Below are 18,250 nucleotides of genomic sequence, written 5' to 3'. Positions count from 1 at the left end.
AATAACTTGCACAAAATTATTTTTATCATTAGGAATCACATATACACAGGGATTTATATCAAGGGAAGGGGAGGGGATGGGCAATGATAGATTTAAAAAAGCAAAAATGGGTGAATTCGATTCAATTCAATTTATTGAAATAAAAAAAATAAAACGTAACACCAATAATAATAAAGATCTTGGAAGTGACCTTGTTGAGGACCATAACAACAAATAATTGAAAATGAAGAAGAGAGAGAGAAAAAAAAGGAGAAAACACGGGTAATTAAAGCAAATTGAATAAAAATTTAGAGAATGATAATATCAAAATTATAGTACATTGTTATACAGCATGCGAAAACTGGTGGATAGCTCGACACTGGAGGTATTATATTCCATTGAAGTATAGATTTATGAATGGGGGATCGCTGGGCGGAACTAGAGACGCACTTGGGACAATGAAGGAACGGTTGGATGAACGGAAACTCAGAATTATTTCTATTAAAATAAGATAATAATTGAGGAGGAAGATTTTTATGGTAAGCGGAGTATGCAAGGAATAGATTTAATTTTTGATGATTTGTTCAAAAGGGATAATACCAAAATTGGAGTACAAGTCCTGGGTGGGATATAGTCGGGGCAGCCGAAAAAATGCTTTGACGGCAGGGTTTGGGCAGATTTTAATCTATTGGTAACTGAAGGATAAGTTTGCCCCAAACAGATCTGCAGTATGAGATATTTAGGTAAATAAAAGAGTAATAAAGGGTGACAAGGATATCGGGAGGAAGAAAATAATTCACACGATTAATCATGCTTACCTGCCGCAAGATTATGGTTCTGATGTAGGAAAAATGTGTTGGAAATGATAGGGAAGAGTCTATGTGGGCACCAAGAAACTTGGCAACTTCGACCTGCGGGAAGAGATTGGTAGAATATTTTAGGCCAAGAGATTAATTTTTTTGTAAGTGGTACGAAATAATACAACCTAACTTTTCTTCTTGCTGTTATTGGTCATGCAGTTAACGAGACACCACTCCTGTACTCTATTCAGAAGGATTTGAGTAGATGTGACGACGGATGGTAAATTAGGACCGGTGATGAAAAAGTTGCTATCGTCAGCAAAAGTACTGGGTGCAGTGATGGACCCAGGTCTGTAATCAAATCATTAATATAAAGGAGAAAAGTATTGGACCAAGAACAGAGCCCTGTGGGACGCCCCTCCGGACAGGTAGGGGATGTGAAGTCACCCCGCCCAGACTCACACTCTGTACTCTACCAGAGAGATAAGAACCAAACCATGAGAAAGAAACTCCACGAATCCCTAAGTTGTTGAGGTTACTTAATAAAACACTGTGATCAACCATGTCAAAGGCCTTAGAAAAATCCAGAAATAAGCCCAATACAGTAATTTTAAGGTCAAGTTGGGAACGTATAAACTGTGTGGTGTCGATTAGTGCATGAGCAGTTGAAAATTTGGAAAGGAAGCCATAATGATGAGGAGAAATCAACGAATCTAAAGAATGAATCCCAAATAAAAAGGGAGAAAGACGTCGGAATATAATTCTCTCGAGAACTTTAGATATAACAAGGAGAAGTAAGATTGGACGATAATTACTTATCCCAGACGGATCGCCTTTTTTATGAATCGGGATAACAATTGCTGATTTAAATATTTCTGGGAAGACTCCATTGGTCATACACAGGTTTACTATGGGCACAATGGGTTCAAAAACACAGGAAGATACTGTCCTAAGAAGCTTATTACTTATGCCGAAGAAGTGAGGTGTACTACTATTAAAGAAAGTTTTGATAACTTGAATCACCTCTTTACTATTAGTTGGAGAGAAAAACATGGATCTGGGATTCTTGCTAGGGTGTACTGACTGGAAGGGGGAATAGGAATTACATTGATAATTTTGTTTTTTCATTGTTTAGAAGTTCGTGCCTTGAAATTAATTTTTGATTTGTACTAGATGACCATACTAGAGGGGATGGGTATAATGAAGGCAGGTATGCTGAAGCTATTTCAGGTGAAATATTATGGTGGGGGGGGGGGGGTAGGCAAAACTTTGAACAATCACAGTAAAAAGGTGAATAATGTGAAATACTAAAAATAACCAGAGGAAAAATAGTATGATCCAAAGATTTGGTTTTAGGGTGAATAAACCCGAAGCCCCTCACTGCGTATATATGCTTTCAATGCTTTAACGTCGTATGTTTTTATTATTATTAGAATATTTTGTTTTCGGATATGCTTACTTGTTAGTAGTGTTGTATACAATACTACAGAAGATACGCACTTATTTGGGCACTAGAGCTAACCTATACCACAGATTGCACACCTTATTTTGGCACTAAAGCTTACCTATAGTGAAAAGGTATATTTGAAAGGTATAAAAGATAGACAAACACCTAAAAAACGGTACTTGTCTGTTATCCTGACCACACTCAAGCTCCTGATCTGAGTAAAACCGGTTTATCTGTGCATTTGGAAAAAATTAGCTTAGTCTCAGTGAGATTAAGTACTATAGAGGTATATTCTAATTCAATTACTGATGTATTTAGGCTAGGTTAGGGTAGGTATTTAATATAATGCGTTGTGGGTGACCTGCTTTCCATAATTTTCTATTGTGATTTCCAAAATCTGTTTCTAAAGTATTATATTTTCATCATATTTGGTATATTTCATTATGACTAACCTAACTTCACTTCTTGAGTGTAGTTGGGATAACAGACAAGTACCAATTTTTTTTTATTTCCTCGTTTCTATTCTCCGATGTGTGTGTTGTTTTTCCCAACGTCCCCACCTTGCTAGTCCACAGAACGGTTGAAAGGTTATTGTTTAAGACTTTACAGTTCATTAAAGTATGTTTTTGTATTTTACCAATTTCGCTTCTTTTTTTCATTATAACTTTCATTTAACTATTAGATGGTGCCTGATTTCTTTTTAGAAATGTTTAAAGTCCAATTCATGCTCACTGAATTAATGGTATTAATTTGAAACCAAAGAGTTACCTAGATACATCACTTTCGCATATCTTGGAATATATCTTGACGTATATCATTTAAAAAGAAAATCTGAATCTTACAAGCTTTTGAGACGAAAGATTTGATTTAAGCCATTTGTTTCAGTTTACTTTAAGATATTTTGTTGTTTTGACTCTCTCATCCCTCAAAAAGCTGTTCACCCCCCCCCCATCCAGCTTTGGTTTTTAGCTCAAGCTCCTCTGACGAGGGAGGTCAGGTATTGCTTCCATATACTCCGCTAGGTTTTAGAGAGCCTAAGTCTAAGCAAGTTGACTTGGCAAATTTGATTGTATGTTATAATGCTTTCATTTAGTTTATATCGTTCGCTGAAGATGGTTGTTAAGTGTACAGCCAAAATGTTCATATATATTTATTCTAGTTATATTTATTCTAGTTACTGTTCCAATCAAGTCAAAAGTCACCATTCTATATAGCGATGTGTTATTTGCTAAAAATATAATTAATACACGTGGAGGTGCCACTGTGGAGAAGACAAATTACTTTTGAATTGGATAGCCTAGGAAAATCAAGTATTCAATCATTAGATCTAATATATCTAAGAAAATTGCGAAAGATTTCAGCTTATTGGTTTCATGGCTCAGTCCCTCGTTTTCAGTTTGATTCTACACTTGTGTATCTGTCAGAAAACTCTTCCCACAAGGATTTGGATTATGAATAGGGGTGGCACCACTGTGGCAATAGAGAGAAGCAGAATTAAACGCTAAAACAGATTTGGACTTGGTGAATCAGATTTGGTATGGCTTAAAACCCGTTTGTGTTTAGTCTTAGCTCCTTGGCCCACTGACTTAGAGAAATTTGTCCAAATTCTTGCTCTGCTATCAAGAGCCAATGAATATTAGCTTAGATATAATTCAAATTAAGGAACTATAGGGAAAATTCACTGGAAGTATTATATGACCTCTGAAAACTATCGTCACAATCATTGTGAATCTCGCAAACATTGGTCCCACTGCGGTTTTAATATTCATTGCAGGATCAGTCTTAGAGGGAGCCACAGCATAAGTAGGTATATATATATATATATATATATATATATATATATATATATATATATATATATATATATATATATATATATATATATATATATTAGTGGGTTTGATTAGTGGCAATGGAAATAGCCAAGGTATGAGTAGCAATGGTAGTTGTAGTTGCAACAACCATATTATACGTAATACGTGGGTATTATTTTGTAATTGTTTTTTTAGGAGTTTTAACCCCGTTTCTTAAGCTATTTCATGTATTTTATAAATACCCGAGGGTGACTTTGCATGCCATAGCTGCCCCATGCTTTCATTTTTCAAGTCTTTCCAGACTTTCCAGAAATTTCTAATTTTTCCAGGTGAAGGGAATTCAATGAATTTTTTACTTTTTACTGAATTTACTGCACTATAATTAAATATCACATTACTTTGGTTTTCAAGCACTGCCTTTTTAGTTAAAAATTTCATTTCCGTAATGAATCAGAGTAGCTGTAAAGATTTCTCTCGAGTGATTTCTTCTCGAGAGATTTCTTGAAGACATAATAATGTCTAGGAGTAGTGGTTTGATAGGAGCATTAAATCTAAAAAAAAAAGTTTTTAACTAAAGGATTTTAGTTTTTATTTAAAAAAAAGTCTTTTGTGTTAACAGATCGGGCCTAAATATCTAAATATTTTTTTCACGGTATTTCCCTCAGAGCAGTCCTCGAAGAAGGGTCCTCTACACTACACTATCCTACACTATCTGGAAAAACTCTACACTATCCTCTAATACACAGGAATGAATGTGATGACAAGCCCCACAATTAAACTGTTATTTAACGAACACACGTTCACATGCTTTTTTTCGGTGGAATTTTCATTATTATAAATAAATACTAATAAGGAAATAATAATATACATAAAATTAAAATGAAAAAAAGAAAAAAACTAGTGCTATTGGACGTAATGAACAAGAAGCGCCAGGAAATTTGAAAATTCAAAGAAAATGTCGAATCTCAAAGGTCCCCTCTTGAGTCCCCTCCCCTTTACATACATCCTTGATTTAATCTACAATTAGCACCTACTCTACATTCCGAAAGTCATTAAGAAAGGCTGAAGTGGAGAAAAGCAAAGAAATCAAATATAAGACGTACACGAGGAGTACCCCAACCTTTAACAGTGGGGCTGTCTGCACTGGGACAGCCCAATCTTGGAAAGTCAAAATTTTTAAGGCCTTGACTCACAGTTTCCTTTTTCTAACAAATCTTTTCTGATTTGAAAAATAAACACAAATTGTCAATTTTTTAGCTCTTTTGGAAGAGCGCTATATTTTTATCTTATGAGAAAGAGTTAAGCGACTTTACCCTGCACAGGGAATTTTCTATGATGAGGGGTCAAAGCACGTTACGTGAAGCATGCCCTTTTGCACTTAAACAAATCTTTCACACTAGACTGACGTAAAAATACTTAAAACTACCATAATCGTCGTCTAAGAACACCACAGTCGTCATAAGAAAAGTTTTCAAAGTTAATTTTGCGGAATGGAGATTCAAGGTGTGATCAAGCATGAACAGGCTTTCTAGGAAAAGTTTATTGACTTTTTTTCCACAAATTATTGATTGCTGATTCAGAAATTCCAATTCGTTTCAACTATACTGACTTTTCAATAGCATAACAAAAACTTGCGTAAGGTAAAATTGTATGCGGATTTCGAGTCTACCTGGTACTACGTACGTCATGGGCACAAGTACAGCGTCGGCTGACCGTCTCAAAGACAAAGAGCCCGTTAGTGAGTTTTCCCAACAACATAGAAAACTCCCAAAGCTTCTACGTTGCTCAAATGAAATTTTCTTAAAATTTGGGTAAAAATTGATAGGGATTCTGAATGCACCAACAGCTCAAGAAGCTAACGAGAGGCTACTTTAAAATGAAGAAAAATGGAATCTTTTACTAATTTTCAAGCAAAGAGCTGTCTTTTCAATATATCTACAACATAAATAATACATCCCCTTCGTCGAAAAGGTTTTTAGTCAATGCGGGTAGTACCACTGGGAACTCCCAAAGGTACCAAAGTGCTCAAATGATATTTCCTTTGATTAGATTTTGAAGGTTTTGCCGGCAGGTATGCTAGACCATTTTTAGAGACTGTCCTTTCCCGAATTTTAGAAAGAATTTTACCCCATTTAATAAATATATATATATATATATATATATATATATATATATATATATATATATATATATATATATATATATATATATATATATATATATATATATATATATATATATATATATATATATATCCCGCTTCCAAAAAAATTAATTTTTATTAAATCTGATTATCTCTACCTCCAACACAAAACAAGAGAAGTTAAGTCATTTTCTGGGAAAGTATGTATCATTTTTTTTGCATTTATTCACATCTTATTGAATCGCTACGTTATGGAAAGATCGCCCAATCAATTTTAAATAGTTTGACCACATACAAAAAACTATAATGGACGAGATGTCGTCCATTATAGTTTATAATGCCACCACATCACCTTAAAGAGAATTACTCAGCATAAGAAAATTCATTGTCAATTAAATGAACGAAAAAAGGCTAAAAACCAAGCCTTTTCCAGTTTCCTATATAAGGTGGAGCTGCAGTTTTTATAGAGTATTTTGCTGACGAGATTACACAGCACATGACTGTCGTCAAGCAAAAAACAGCTGGACTACGCACATTCTTCTATTTCAAAAAGGAATAGAAATTGAAGCGAATATATCTTGCATTGGTATTTTTGATAGACACCCGATCCAAGCTACTAAAAAATATCCCATTTTTCAAAGTTTCCAAAGTGTGTTTTATTTCAACTGCTAACATAGTCAATTTAAAACTACCACTAACTACTAACAACTCACCGCAACACTAAGCCACCTGAGGCCAACACAGCCACGCACGCTCCTCCTCAATCCCAATCCATTCAAAGCCTCCATCTTTACACCCTCCGAGGAAGTTCCCATTTCCCTTAAATCTTTCTTTATGATATCTCCCATTCCAACCGGGGATGATCTGCTTTCCGTTTAGCCGAAATGTCGGTTGGCCAAAAAGGCCCTTTCAACCTTTCTTTCATTACAACCCCAGAAAGTGGGACTGAACCTCACTTTTCGTAAAGCCTATTGTTTGAAATGCGGTCAGTCAGCTGGGTACTCAGAACAATTCCTTGGCAATTTCTCTGGAAAACATCTAGCAAATCTCCACCCGCTTTTGGAGCGCCTATGCTTCAGACCCTAGTTGACCACTGTCACTTGGCTATTCTACTTTTAACATATTCACTGCCTCATCGTCTTGAATTTGCTCACAAAAAATTGAAAGAGAAAATTTCGCATTATTCTTATGCGAATTTTCATAGAGTTCAATGGAAGTTATGAATGACTATTCTGGAATTACAAACCAATAATAAGAAAGCGGAAATGACCACTAAAGATTTTAATTAACTACGTGTCGGCGAATCTTTGCCTTTCTAATGGTTTTAATTTCCAGGTTCCCATGAAGCAACAGAATGCGTAAATCTACCAGACTATGATGTTCCGAGAAGTCGCCAGGTTGTTGACCAAGGGTAAGAAATTTAACCTTTCTGTAAGACAGCCCTTGTTTTGTATAAGCGCTAATGGATGTTTCCTAATTCACACTTCTGTAAAACTGCTGATACTAGAGGCTTAAGAAGAAGCTTTTTAAGTGTTTTAGCCCTAATTGCAAAATATAGTGGGGGGGGGGAGTCTCTCTAAACACTTTAGTTTAAAAAGGGGCCTATAAGTTCCAATTTAAAATCAAATGAGACTCATCTGAATTTAATACAACAACCATTCCATAAACTCCCTATAGGCCCCAGGTTGAAACTTAAAGCCCTTGCCCCCTTTTTGGGCTCTGGGGAGTTGTGCCAACCTTGAAGGCATTGTCTTATGTTCTTTGGACTATTAAAAAAAATCCCTTCGTACAATTTCAATCAGATGCATTTGGTGAAAAGAGGGTAGTTGGGTGGAGGGGGCTAATTAACTTGATCCCTATTGATTCTTAAAAGGAAACTAGAACTTCTAATTTCTACCAAATGAGCCCCATATGAAGTTTATGCGACCGCCCATTCCATGAAAACCTTATATGCCCTCATGGCATAATTTATAACCCTATTCCCACGGCTCTGGGGGGTTGTGTCACCCCTAGAGACATTATTATATACAATTTGGACTATCTTGAACGAATTCGATACCTCGTAATTTCAACCAGATGCGTTTGATGAAAATAGGGATTGTCGGGGAGGGCTAAATACCCTCCATAACTTTTGACGCTTAAAAAGGAACTAGGACTTCCAATTTTGCAACCAAATGAGCCTCATCTAAAGTTAAACAACCATCCCTTCCATAAAAACCTTTAATGCCCCGCGGCATAACTTACAAATCAACGACTCTATTGGTTTGTATCAACCCCAAAAGCCTTGTTATAAGATCTTTGGACTATATTAAATAAAATGAATGTCTCAAAGTTTTTATTTGATGTATTTTGGGAAAATACGACGTGTGTGAGTGGGGGGGGGGCTTCGAATCGCTTTGAATCTTATAAAGGACACTAGAAATTCTGATTACAAATCCAATGAGTATCCTCCGAAGTATATACAACCATGCTTTCTAAAAAAAAAAACTTACATACCCCCGGGGCATAACTTACAACCTACTTACAACTTACATACCCCCGGGGCGGTGTTATCTTCCTCAAAGACATAATTTCCGGACTCTTCAACTACAGTGAATAAATTTGCTATCTCCAAACTTTGATTGGATGTCTTTGGGGAAATGATGAGCGTGGGGGGAGGGGGTGCTGGTTGCTCTCAAATGACTTTCGACTCTTAAAAAGGGCACTATAGCTTCCAATTTCAAATCAAACGAGCCCCGCCTGAAGTTTATGCGACCACCCATTCTGTAAAAACCTTATGACCTCAAGACATGACTTACGACCCTGTCCCCAGGGCACTGTGTGTTTACGACAACCCTAGAGGCATTATTTTAGTTCTTTGGACTATTATCGCAAAATCACTATTTCAAAATTTTAATCAGATTTGTTTGGTGAAGAGTGACCCCTTTTTGGAGTTTCTGCGACAACTCTTTCTATAAAAAGCTTATATGCCCCCAGGGCATATCTTAAAACCTTTGCTCTGAGGGCCTTGGGGGTTGTCATCCTCAAAGATATAATTTCCAGGCCTTTCAACTACGGTGAACGAAATGGCTATCTCAAAATTTTATTAGTTGTGTTTGGGGAAATGGTGGGTGTGGGAGGAGGGCTAGTTACCCTTCAATCACTTTTGATAATTAAAAAGGGCACTAGCTCTCTCAATTTCCAATTGAATTAGCCCTTTTCGAAGCTTCTACGACAACTCTTTCTAGAAAAAGCTTATATGCCTCCAGGGCCATAACTTACAAACTTTGTCTTGAGGGCTTTGTGGGGGGGGTGTCATCATGAAAGACATGATTCCTGAACATTTCATCTACATTGAACAAAATGGCTATCTCAAAATTTAGATTGGACATTTTTGGGGAAATGGTGGGCGTGGGAGGGGGTTTGGTAGCCCTCCAATCACTTTCGACATTTAAAAAGCGCACTAACCCTTTCAATTTCTAATTGATAGATCCATTTTTGAAGTTTCTACGACAAATACTGCGATACAAAATGGCCTGTTCTAAAGAACAAAAAATAAATATATAATACACTGTGCCAGCATCATTCTTTACTTAGGCAGCGCTATTGCGCTGCCTATAATAATTGAGATGACATTCATATATTCAGTTAGATACTTTTTTTGGCATTTAACGTTAACTAGCCGTAATTGCTTGATCATCTTTTGAAAAATGGCGTGATGAGACTGCAAAGACAGTAAAAAAAAAAAATTCATGAAATTTGATAGCTGAAAATTAAATTGCGTGCTTGAATAAGCGGATTCTTTCACTTACATGATGCTTGCCTTCAAGGTATTATTTTTTTTTCCTTGAAGGTATGTATTTTGGTATCCAAATATATAAATTTTTATTCCGATTTTTGATTCCAAATATGTAAAGTTCGTTAGCTTAATTTACCTGTCAAAAGCTTCGAGCCTGAAAAAATATGCTCGATTTTTGCAAACGGGGGAAATAACCCAAAAACGTTATCGTATTGAAAGTCACATCATTTGTTCGAGCATACACAGAGCCCTGTTGCAGAGGTTTCAAGCTTTTTTTGTAATTTCAAAACGTAGTTTTGCATTTTTTGCCGAAAAAAGGTTACGGAAGCGTGTTTATTTGTTGTTTTTTTCCCCGAGAGTTATCGTATCAAAACAGTTATCCTAGAAAATCAAGACAATCAATTCCATTGAACTCTATGAAAATTCGCATAAGAATAATGCGAAATTTTCTCTTTCAATTTTTTGTGAGCAAATTCAAGACGGTGGGGCAGTGAATATGTTAAAAGTAGAATAGCCAAGCCTCGGTGTTTTTTTTTTTTTTTTTTTTTTGAAAGTGGGACTTAACCTCACTTTTCGTAAAGCCTATTGTTTGAAATGTGGTCAGTCAGCTGGGTAGCCTACTCAGAACAATTCCTTGGCAATTTCTCTGGAAAACATCTAGCAAATCTCCACCCGCTTTTGGAGCGCCCATGCTTCAGACCCTAGTTGCCCACTGTCATAACTGTAGCTTCCAATATTCTAATCTCGGTTTGCAGACTTATCTTCCTATTCTTCCAAACTTTTTTTTAACTCTGAAAAAAAAAAACAAAAGAAACTTAAATAATAATGCATCCCTAAATAGAGACTTGGGTGAATACACACTCAACCCTAGGTTCACAAAATTAATTACAGAAAATAATCTAATTCAAAATAAAACAAAAATAGGAACGAATAAAAACAAGCCCAATCCCAAAAGAACTACAAGATTAGCTGCAGAGAAGCGCCCCCCCCCCCAAGCCCCCCCGCGCGCGTAAGTTGTTACGCGCCATATTAGTTACGCGCCGTTGTAGTTGTGTCCCTATGTCCCACCTGTGAATATAGATAGATATATATATATATATATATATATATATATATATATATATATATATATATATATATATATATATATATGTTTTTAACTACGTAAAACTTGCGAATATACAACATTCTTTGCTGTCCCATTGTCTGTGCATATAAATAGATTGTCAGGTTTACCGACTCTTGAACATGCAACATATAATGGTCAATGGGAAAACAATCCGTATTCAGATCTATACCTCATGATTCTAATGATTGCCCTTGAGTTTTGTTGATGGTGATTGCTAATCGACCATTCCCTGAGTCGCCATCGTCATTTATATATCCCCCTGTGCACCCCGGCGTCCCCTTTGTAGTTATGTCCCTGTGTCCCGGTCGTCATTTATATTCCCTGTGTCCCGGTCGTCATTTGTGTCCCGGTGTCCCAGTCTCTGATTTCTCTTTGAGTGTCCCGGGCGTCATTTATATTCCTTGTGTCCCGGTGTCCCGGTCGTCATTTATATCCCCCTGTGCCCCCCGGCGTCCCCGTTGTAGTTGTGTCATTTATATTCCCTGTGTCCCGGTCGTCATCCCGGTATACATTCGTTTTTGAATTGGTATATGATGAAATAAATTTTTAATTTTTTCCCTTTTTTTCCTTTTAGTTTTTTTTTTATTGGTTTTGACCTTTTTTTAGGTTTTTTAGTTTTTTTCTTTTCTCTTTTTAGTTTTTTTTGAAGTTTTTATCTTTTTAGTTTTTTTATTTTTATTTATATTTTTTTAGTTTTCTTTTTCTCCTTTATTTTTCAGTTTTTTCCTTTTTTTAGTTTTTTTTTTCTTTTTAGTTCTTTTAGTTTTTACCTTTTTTAGTTTTTTTTAGTTTTTTAGATGAAATTTTTTTTAGTTTTATTCCTTTTTTTCTTTTCAGTTTTTTATTGGTTTTTACCTTTTTTAGTTTTTTTTTCGTTTTTTCTTTTTACTTTTTTTTTTAGTTTTTATCTTTTTTATTATTTTTTATTTTTATTCTTAATTTTTTTTTATTAGTTTTTAGTTTGTTTTGTAGTTTTTGCCTTTTTTAGTTTTTTCAGTTTTTTTTTTTAGTTTTTAGATTTTTACCTTTTTTAGCCTAACCAGGATTTGAACCTGGGACCTTCATTCTCCGTTCTGACACCCTCTCTCACCGAGTGACTACTCCAGCATGTTCATTTTGGTGTTTTAAATGGTATATTATTAACCAAATTAATGTGTTTTACAATATACTAAGCATCGTCATAACAAAAATGACGACGACTAATTTCATGACGTCAGTCAACACAGAAATTAAGTTCTGAAATTAAGTCATGAAATTAGTTGCCGTCATTTTTGCTTTGACGGTGACGTCATTCAAGTTATATAAGACATATGTTCACGTAGAAATCTATTAATGTTTAAGTTTACAATGACTGATGAAGATGCTCAAAGAGTCTATGCCAAAAAACTTGCTGCTGATAGAGAAAGTCAGAAAAGAAAGCGTGCCGAGGAACTATCAGCAGCAAGTTTTTTGGCATAGACTCTTTGAGCATCTTCATCAGTCATTGTAAACTTAAACATTAATAGATTTCTACGTGAACATATGTCTTATATAACTTGAATGACGTCACCGTCAAAGCAAAAATGACGACAACTAATTTCATGACGTCAGCCGACACAGAAACATGACGTCACCTGACAACTAATTTCATGACGTCAGCCGACACAGAAACATGACGTCACCTGATCCACAGATCCACAGACAGACAACTTATTTTTATATATATAGATTATTATCTTTGCTGAAGACGGCCCTTAGATATTGGACCGAAATATTCAAATAGGTTTTGTTGGCTCACTGTCATGGGAAAAAGTCCTTATTATTCTCTCTTCTGTAGTTGTATTATGGAAAGGGAGTGTGGTCTTCGTCATTATGAACTAAATCAAGTAGTTGTGAGCGTCGAGCCATGGCTAATTATAGAAAAAGCCAAGACAGATTGTCCGGGAGAATGAGAGGCAAATCTGGCATAAGCGCTTTTTAGGATTGTATAAAAAAGATGTCATTGTATTTGTTAATAGATAAATCTATCTATCATTAATCCATACCTTATTGCTGGGGCAGAACTAAGGTAGATAGTCATAGAACTAAGAGATGAAACATTGGATTGATTTCGGGTTGACGCATGACGGGCAATGTTCACTGGATTTGTATGCCACATCTGGGACTTAATTTGCTTGGACTCACAGGCGAACAAGTGAAACCTAAGCCTTAAGTATACACTACTATATATTTTTATGTGATTTACTTAAAAATTTCCACTAGACTTCCGCTTTTGGTTGAGCTTTGTGGACTTCGTTGAAAAAGTTAAAGAGAGTACTTTTTTCGGACAGCAATAAAGTCAACATTTGGGAGGTAAACAGTTTATCAACTTTCTGGGCAGTATTATTAACTTGATTGACGCCGTGGGAGCCGCGTATTAGTGATTAAGATAATATTCCTTTGCCCCCTCTTCCGCCATATGAGGTAGAAGCGATAACCTTCAACTAAATCCTAAAAAAATACAGAAAAAACAAATATTTTGCCAAAGGAAAAATGAAAGTAGTTGATAAGATCGTTTTGTTTGGCAAGGTTAAAACCTTAGCGAAATAGATTCTGATGACAATACAAAGATAAATGTGAGTAATATTTCCACATTAAAGGAGACCACCCTCTTAAGGACATATAAAGATAGGCTAAACAAACACCCCATAAATAAAACCATCCTATTCTAAAGGGTTAGAATGACAGGGTGATATTCAAGCAGCAGTAGATCTACAGCCGCCAACTGATTTCAGTTCTTCAGATAAAGAAAGAAGAATGCGGATTTCTTCAAAGAAAACATTCATAAATAGGCTACGTCATGGCTGTTTTATTTCACTAGGAAAATATATTTTTTTTTTCTCTTTTCGAGTGACTTATTGTAAAGAGATTTTGCAATTAATCACATAGGAGACAAATAAAGTCGGATGATATAATATACATCTATTACACACCTAATACACACCTATCAGTCTTTATAATATACACCCCACGTTCAACAGAGCCTGCTGCAAATAATTGCAATAAATCTTTGAATAAGCGTAACTATCATGCTTCATTGAATGTGGTTTGGACATCAAAATGAATTTCTTGAAAAAAAAATTATTTTACAAACCCATAAAACCTTTGAAACTGATGAAAAATATTGTTTGCTTATACTGATAGACAGTGGAGTCGTTTCGGGGAGGCAAGGAGGGCAGTTGCTCCCCAATAATTTAGAGAAAAAATTCTTCTATAGCCTAAAGATAAAGAAAGAAAACGATCAAAAATGGGGTTCTTAAAGGCCAAATGAAAATACTGAAGAAAACACAGAAAGCGAATATTTTGAGAAAACAACGCCTCTCTTATTCAGCGCGAACAAAATAAAATGATCAAGGTAAAAGCAAAAACCAAAAAACAAACGCGGAAAGTACAACAAAACCAGTAAAAAAACGCCAAAAATTAAATAAAATTGAATAAAAAACCAAAAATCAAAAGAATTAAAATCAAATACCTAGCAATAATAAAGTGAGTTATTTGCCAATACCCGCGATTTGTACAGTCCAAACAAATATGTACTGCCATCGACGGATATTAACGAACAACTGAGAAATAAAAGAAAAATTCATTCACTCAAACAAACGAAGCAGCAATTGAATAAATTGGAGAACTAGGTCACCTGATTTCTGATTTTAACAATTGCGTTTCTTGCGGATACCCTCTGAGACCTAAGGGGTTGATGACGTATTTGTTTGTGTGATTGGGGAAGTCGTTCAACGTTTATTTTACATATTACTGAAGTATCGGCTTCTCTTTAAAAAAAAAAAAAAAAAAAAAAAAAAAAAAAAAAAGACTAATTTATTTTTAAATCACCTGAATCTCTGTTAAAGCTAGACCTACATGTTGGTGTTTATAAATTTCAAAAGCTTAAATAAAATTATAAACGCCAAAAAAATTAAATAAAAGACCAAAAACTAAGAGAATTAAAATCAAATACCTAACAACAATAAAGTGAGTTATTCGCCAATATCTGTGATTTGCACAAAATCCAAACAAATATGAACTGGTATCGACGGATACTAACGAACAACTGAGAAATATAAGACAAAATTCATTCATTCATTCGAACAAACGAAGCAGCAATTAAATAAATTGGAGAACTAGGTCATCTGATTTCTGGTTTTAACTATTGCGTTTCTTGTGGACACCCTTTGCGACCTAAGGGGTTGATTGACGTATTTGGTTATGTGATTAGGGAAGTGGTGCAAAGTTTATTTCAGGGATTACTAAAGTATCGGCTTCTTTTTTGAGAAAACCGAATTACAACTCATTTATTCTTAAATCACCTGAATCTATCTTCAAAGCTAGACCTAAATGTTGGTATTTATAAATTTCAACAGTTTCTCTGTAGTGCTGGACAATACCTTTGTCATGCGAAATTAGGTTAGCTTGGTTACATAAAACATTATGGTATGGATTATTAAACATGTATTGTGAGAGGGCAGAGTCAAAATTTTCTGGGTTTTTTTCCGCTTTTTAAGGGTGGTATTAATTGAAGTAGAATGTTGAGCTAATCTATCCCTAAGTCGTTGATCAGTTCTTCCGATGTACCAAAGACCACAATAGCAAGGAATTCTCTAGACACCGGAGTTTTCACCTATCGGGATAGGGTCTTTACCTTGGTAGATTTTGGAACTGACAGTTTTTCTGGGTCTAGAGTAAGTGGAAATATTATTTTTCCTTAGATTTTTGGAAATGTGGTCTGAAACCCCTTTAACGTACGGGAGACAATGATAAACTGAATTTTCCCTTTGATTTGTGTTTACTGAATCACTATCTGATATTTTTTAATACGTTTTGCAATTATAGAATTTATTAAACTAATTGGATAATCATTCCCAAATAAAATATCTCTAAGGCGGTCAAGCTCTGAATCCAGGAAATGTGGAGAACAAACTTGCAAAGCTCTATCAACTAGAGAAGGAACCACTCCTCTTTTCACAGCCGGGGAATGATTAGTATTTTCATTTGGCCTTTGAAAACCCCATTATTGATCGTTTTCTTTCTTTATGATATGGCAGGCCAATGTGGTTTAAGAAATTGTCTTATTCTATAGCCCATACCCTTTGACTCTCCGGATGGAGACCCCTCTTGCACCCCCCACCAATAAAAATGCTGGAGCTGCGCCTTTGCTGATAGATAAAAATATAATATCTGTAAGGCTTGAACCACAATAAGCAAAACTGATTGAGATAGGTTTCAAAAAGTACTTTTGAATGCAAATCAATAACTTAAATTACCTATTGTGCGCCAAAAATCTAAAAATCATTTGTAATAAGCTTATTGAACGTGGGGATGGGCACCCATAGAGGTGAGTACTCACGGAAAAAAGGATGCTGCGTTGAACTAGTATTTGGAAAGAATATCATATTCTTTAAGAATAACAATTTTTCGGAGACAAGAAACTATTTAACTTACTCTAATTTTTCCAGGCTTGCCCAGTCCCCTGGAAGTTTTCCTTGGGGTTCGTGAATAAATGTCCAGTTTTACACTCGTTTTAACCTCCTTTCCAATATTTTTTTTTTTTTTTTGGTATAGGAGCTTCAAAACTGCAGAATATGACACCTTTTTTTGGTATATAGTTTAGACAACGTATTCGCACTACCCCACTCCTTCACCAAGGTTTGGTTAAATTGTATCCCTGTCTGAACCTCCAACCTTGTAGTAACTCGGATATTTTGGTTGGAGATTGGTTCCCATAAAAATCTGTTCGCCTTAGGCTAACATACCTGCAAATACTCTTGCACCATCCTAATATATTGAGAGCTTCACTCTTCAAAACTGCCAGGAAGTAAAAAAACAAGTTTTTTTTAACTGAAGGTAAGGAGCAACATTAAAACTTAAACTGAACACAAATTATTTCGTAAATGAGGGGGACTGCCCGTTCCTAACCCCTCGATCTTTTGTTTAAGTCTTGAAGTTCTAAAAAAAGATTTCATTAAAGTTCAACTGCTCTTGTGTTTGAGCAGTCTTTCTTAAAGACTTAAAGACTGAGCAGTCTTGTAGGAAAATGTAAAACTTTAGCATAAAAAGTGAAGGTTAAGGAGGGGCAGTTCCTCTCATATACAGAATGACTTCTGTTTGTTCTAAGTTTTAATGTTGCTCTTTACTCTCACTTGAAAAAACTTTTTTTTTGAATTTCTGGCCGTTTTCCAAGATATACAAGGAAATCCCCCTCCCTTCCCCCAGTGTAAAATTTTCCTTGGGAAATTTCCCCAGAAACTTCCCTCCGTTTGGAGAACTCTCTTCGGCGAAAATCTGACCCGCAGACAATACTCCCCAAAAAGTTCCTTATATTTCTCAGTAACAAATACTATGTGTGAACAATAGGCAAATTGCGTAACTTACAATCCTTTTCCTAGGGACTATGGGGAGTCATGTCATTCCTAGAGGCATAGTTTTGAATCTTTCATTATGCTTAATCAACTAGCCATCTCAAAATTTTGATCAAACGACTTAGTGGACAACGGTGGCTACAACTAAGACAACAGCTACAAGTATAACTAAGGCAACAGCTGTAGGTAGAACTAAGCCAACAGCTCCAGGTATGACAAAGCCAACAGCTGCAGACACAACTAAGCCAATATCTGCAGGTACAATTATGCTAAAAGAGGCAGGTAAAACTAAGCCAACAGCTTTAGGTATTACTAAGCCAACAGCCGCAGGTACAACTGAGCCAATAGTTGCAAGTACAACAAAGCTATCAGCTGCAGGTAAAACTAAGACAACAACTTCAGGTACAGCTGAAGGTACAGTTAAGCCAAAAGCTGCAGGTACAACTAAGTCAACAGCTGCAAGTACAACTAAGTCAACAGCTGCAAGTACAACTAAGCTAAGAGCTGCTGGTAGAAATAAGCCAAAAGCTGCTGGTAAAATAATCAATAACAAGAGAGTGGAGTCCTGGCTTTTGAACACTTGTGTCTTCGCAGAATATTGAATGTCCACTGGTCACAAAAATGACAAACAGTCCATTTGGGAAGTGACGCGACAACCTCTAGTAAACACCATCATCCGAGTCGGACGGTGGAGATATTTGGGACACTTTATACGTATGGACGATCAAAGACTCCCAAAAGCCGCTTTACACTCGCAACCACGAGTAAATCGTCGCCGAGGAAGACCTA

General features: G+C 35.7%; 1 protein-coding gene across 3 annotated transcripts in view; it reads left to right on the top strand.

The window, feature by feature from the left end:
* The window catches only part of LOC136042171 (enhancer of filamentation 1-like), a 95,929-nt gene that overhangs the window by 60,821 nt on the left and 16,858 nt on the right, over positions 1–18,250 (top strand). For all 3 annotated transcript variants that reach the window (XM_065727097.1, XM_065727098.1, XM_065727099.1), the window contains exon 5: positions 7,519–7,594. In XM_065727097.1, coding sequence (XP_065583169.1) covers positions 7,519–7,594 — 76 coding nt within the window. The remainder of the gene's footprint in view (positions 1–7,518; positions 7,595–18,250) is intronic.

This window comes from Artemia franciscana, unplaced genomic scaffold (genome assembly GCF_032884065.1).
Source record: "Artemia franciscana unplaced genomic scaffold, ASM3288406v1 PGA_scaffold_74, whole genome shotgun sequence".
In the NCBI taxonomy this organism is placed as follows: Eukaryota; Metazoa; Arthropoda; class Branchiopoda; order Anostraca; family Artemiidae; genus Artemia; species Artemia franciscana.
This window is presented reverse-complemented; position numbering and strand designations above follow the sequence as displayed.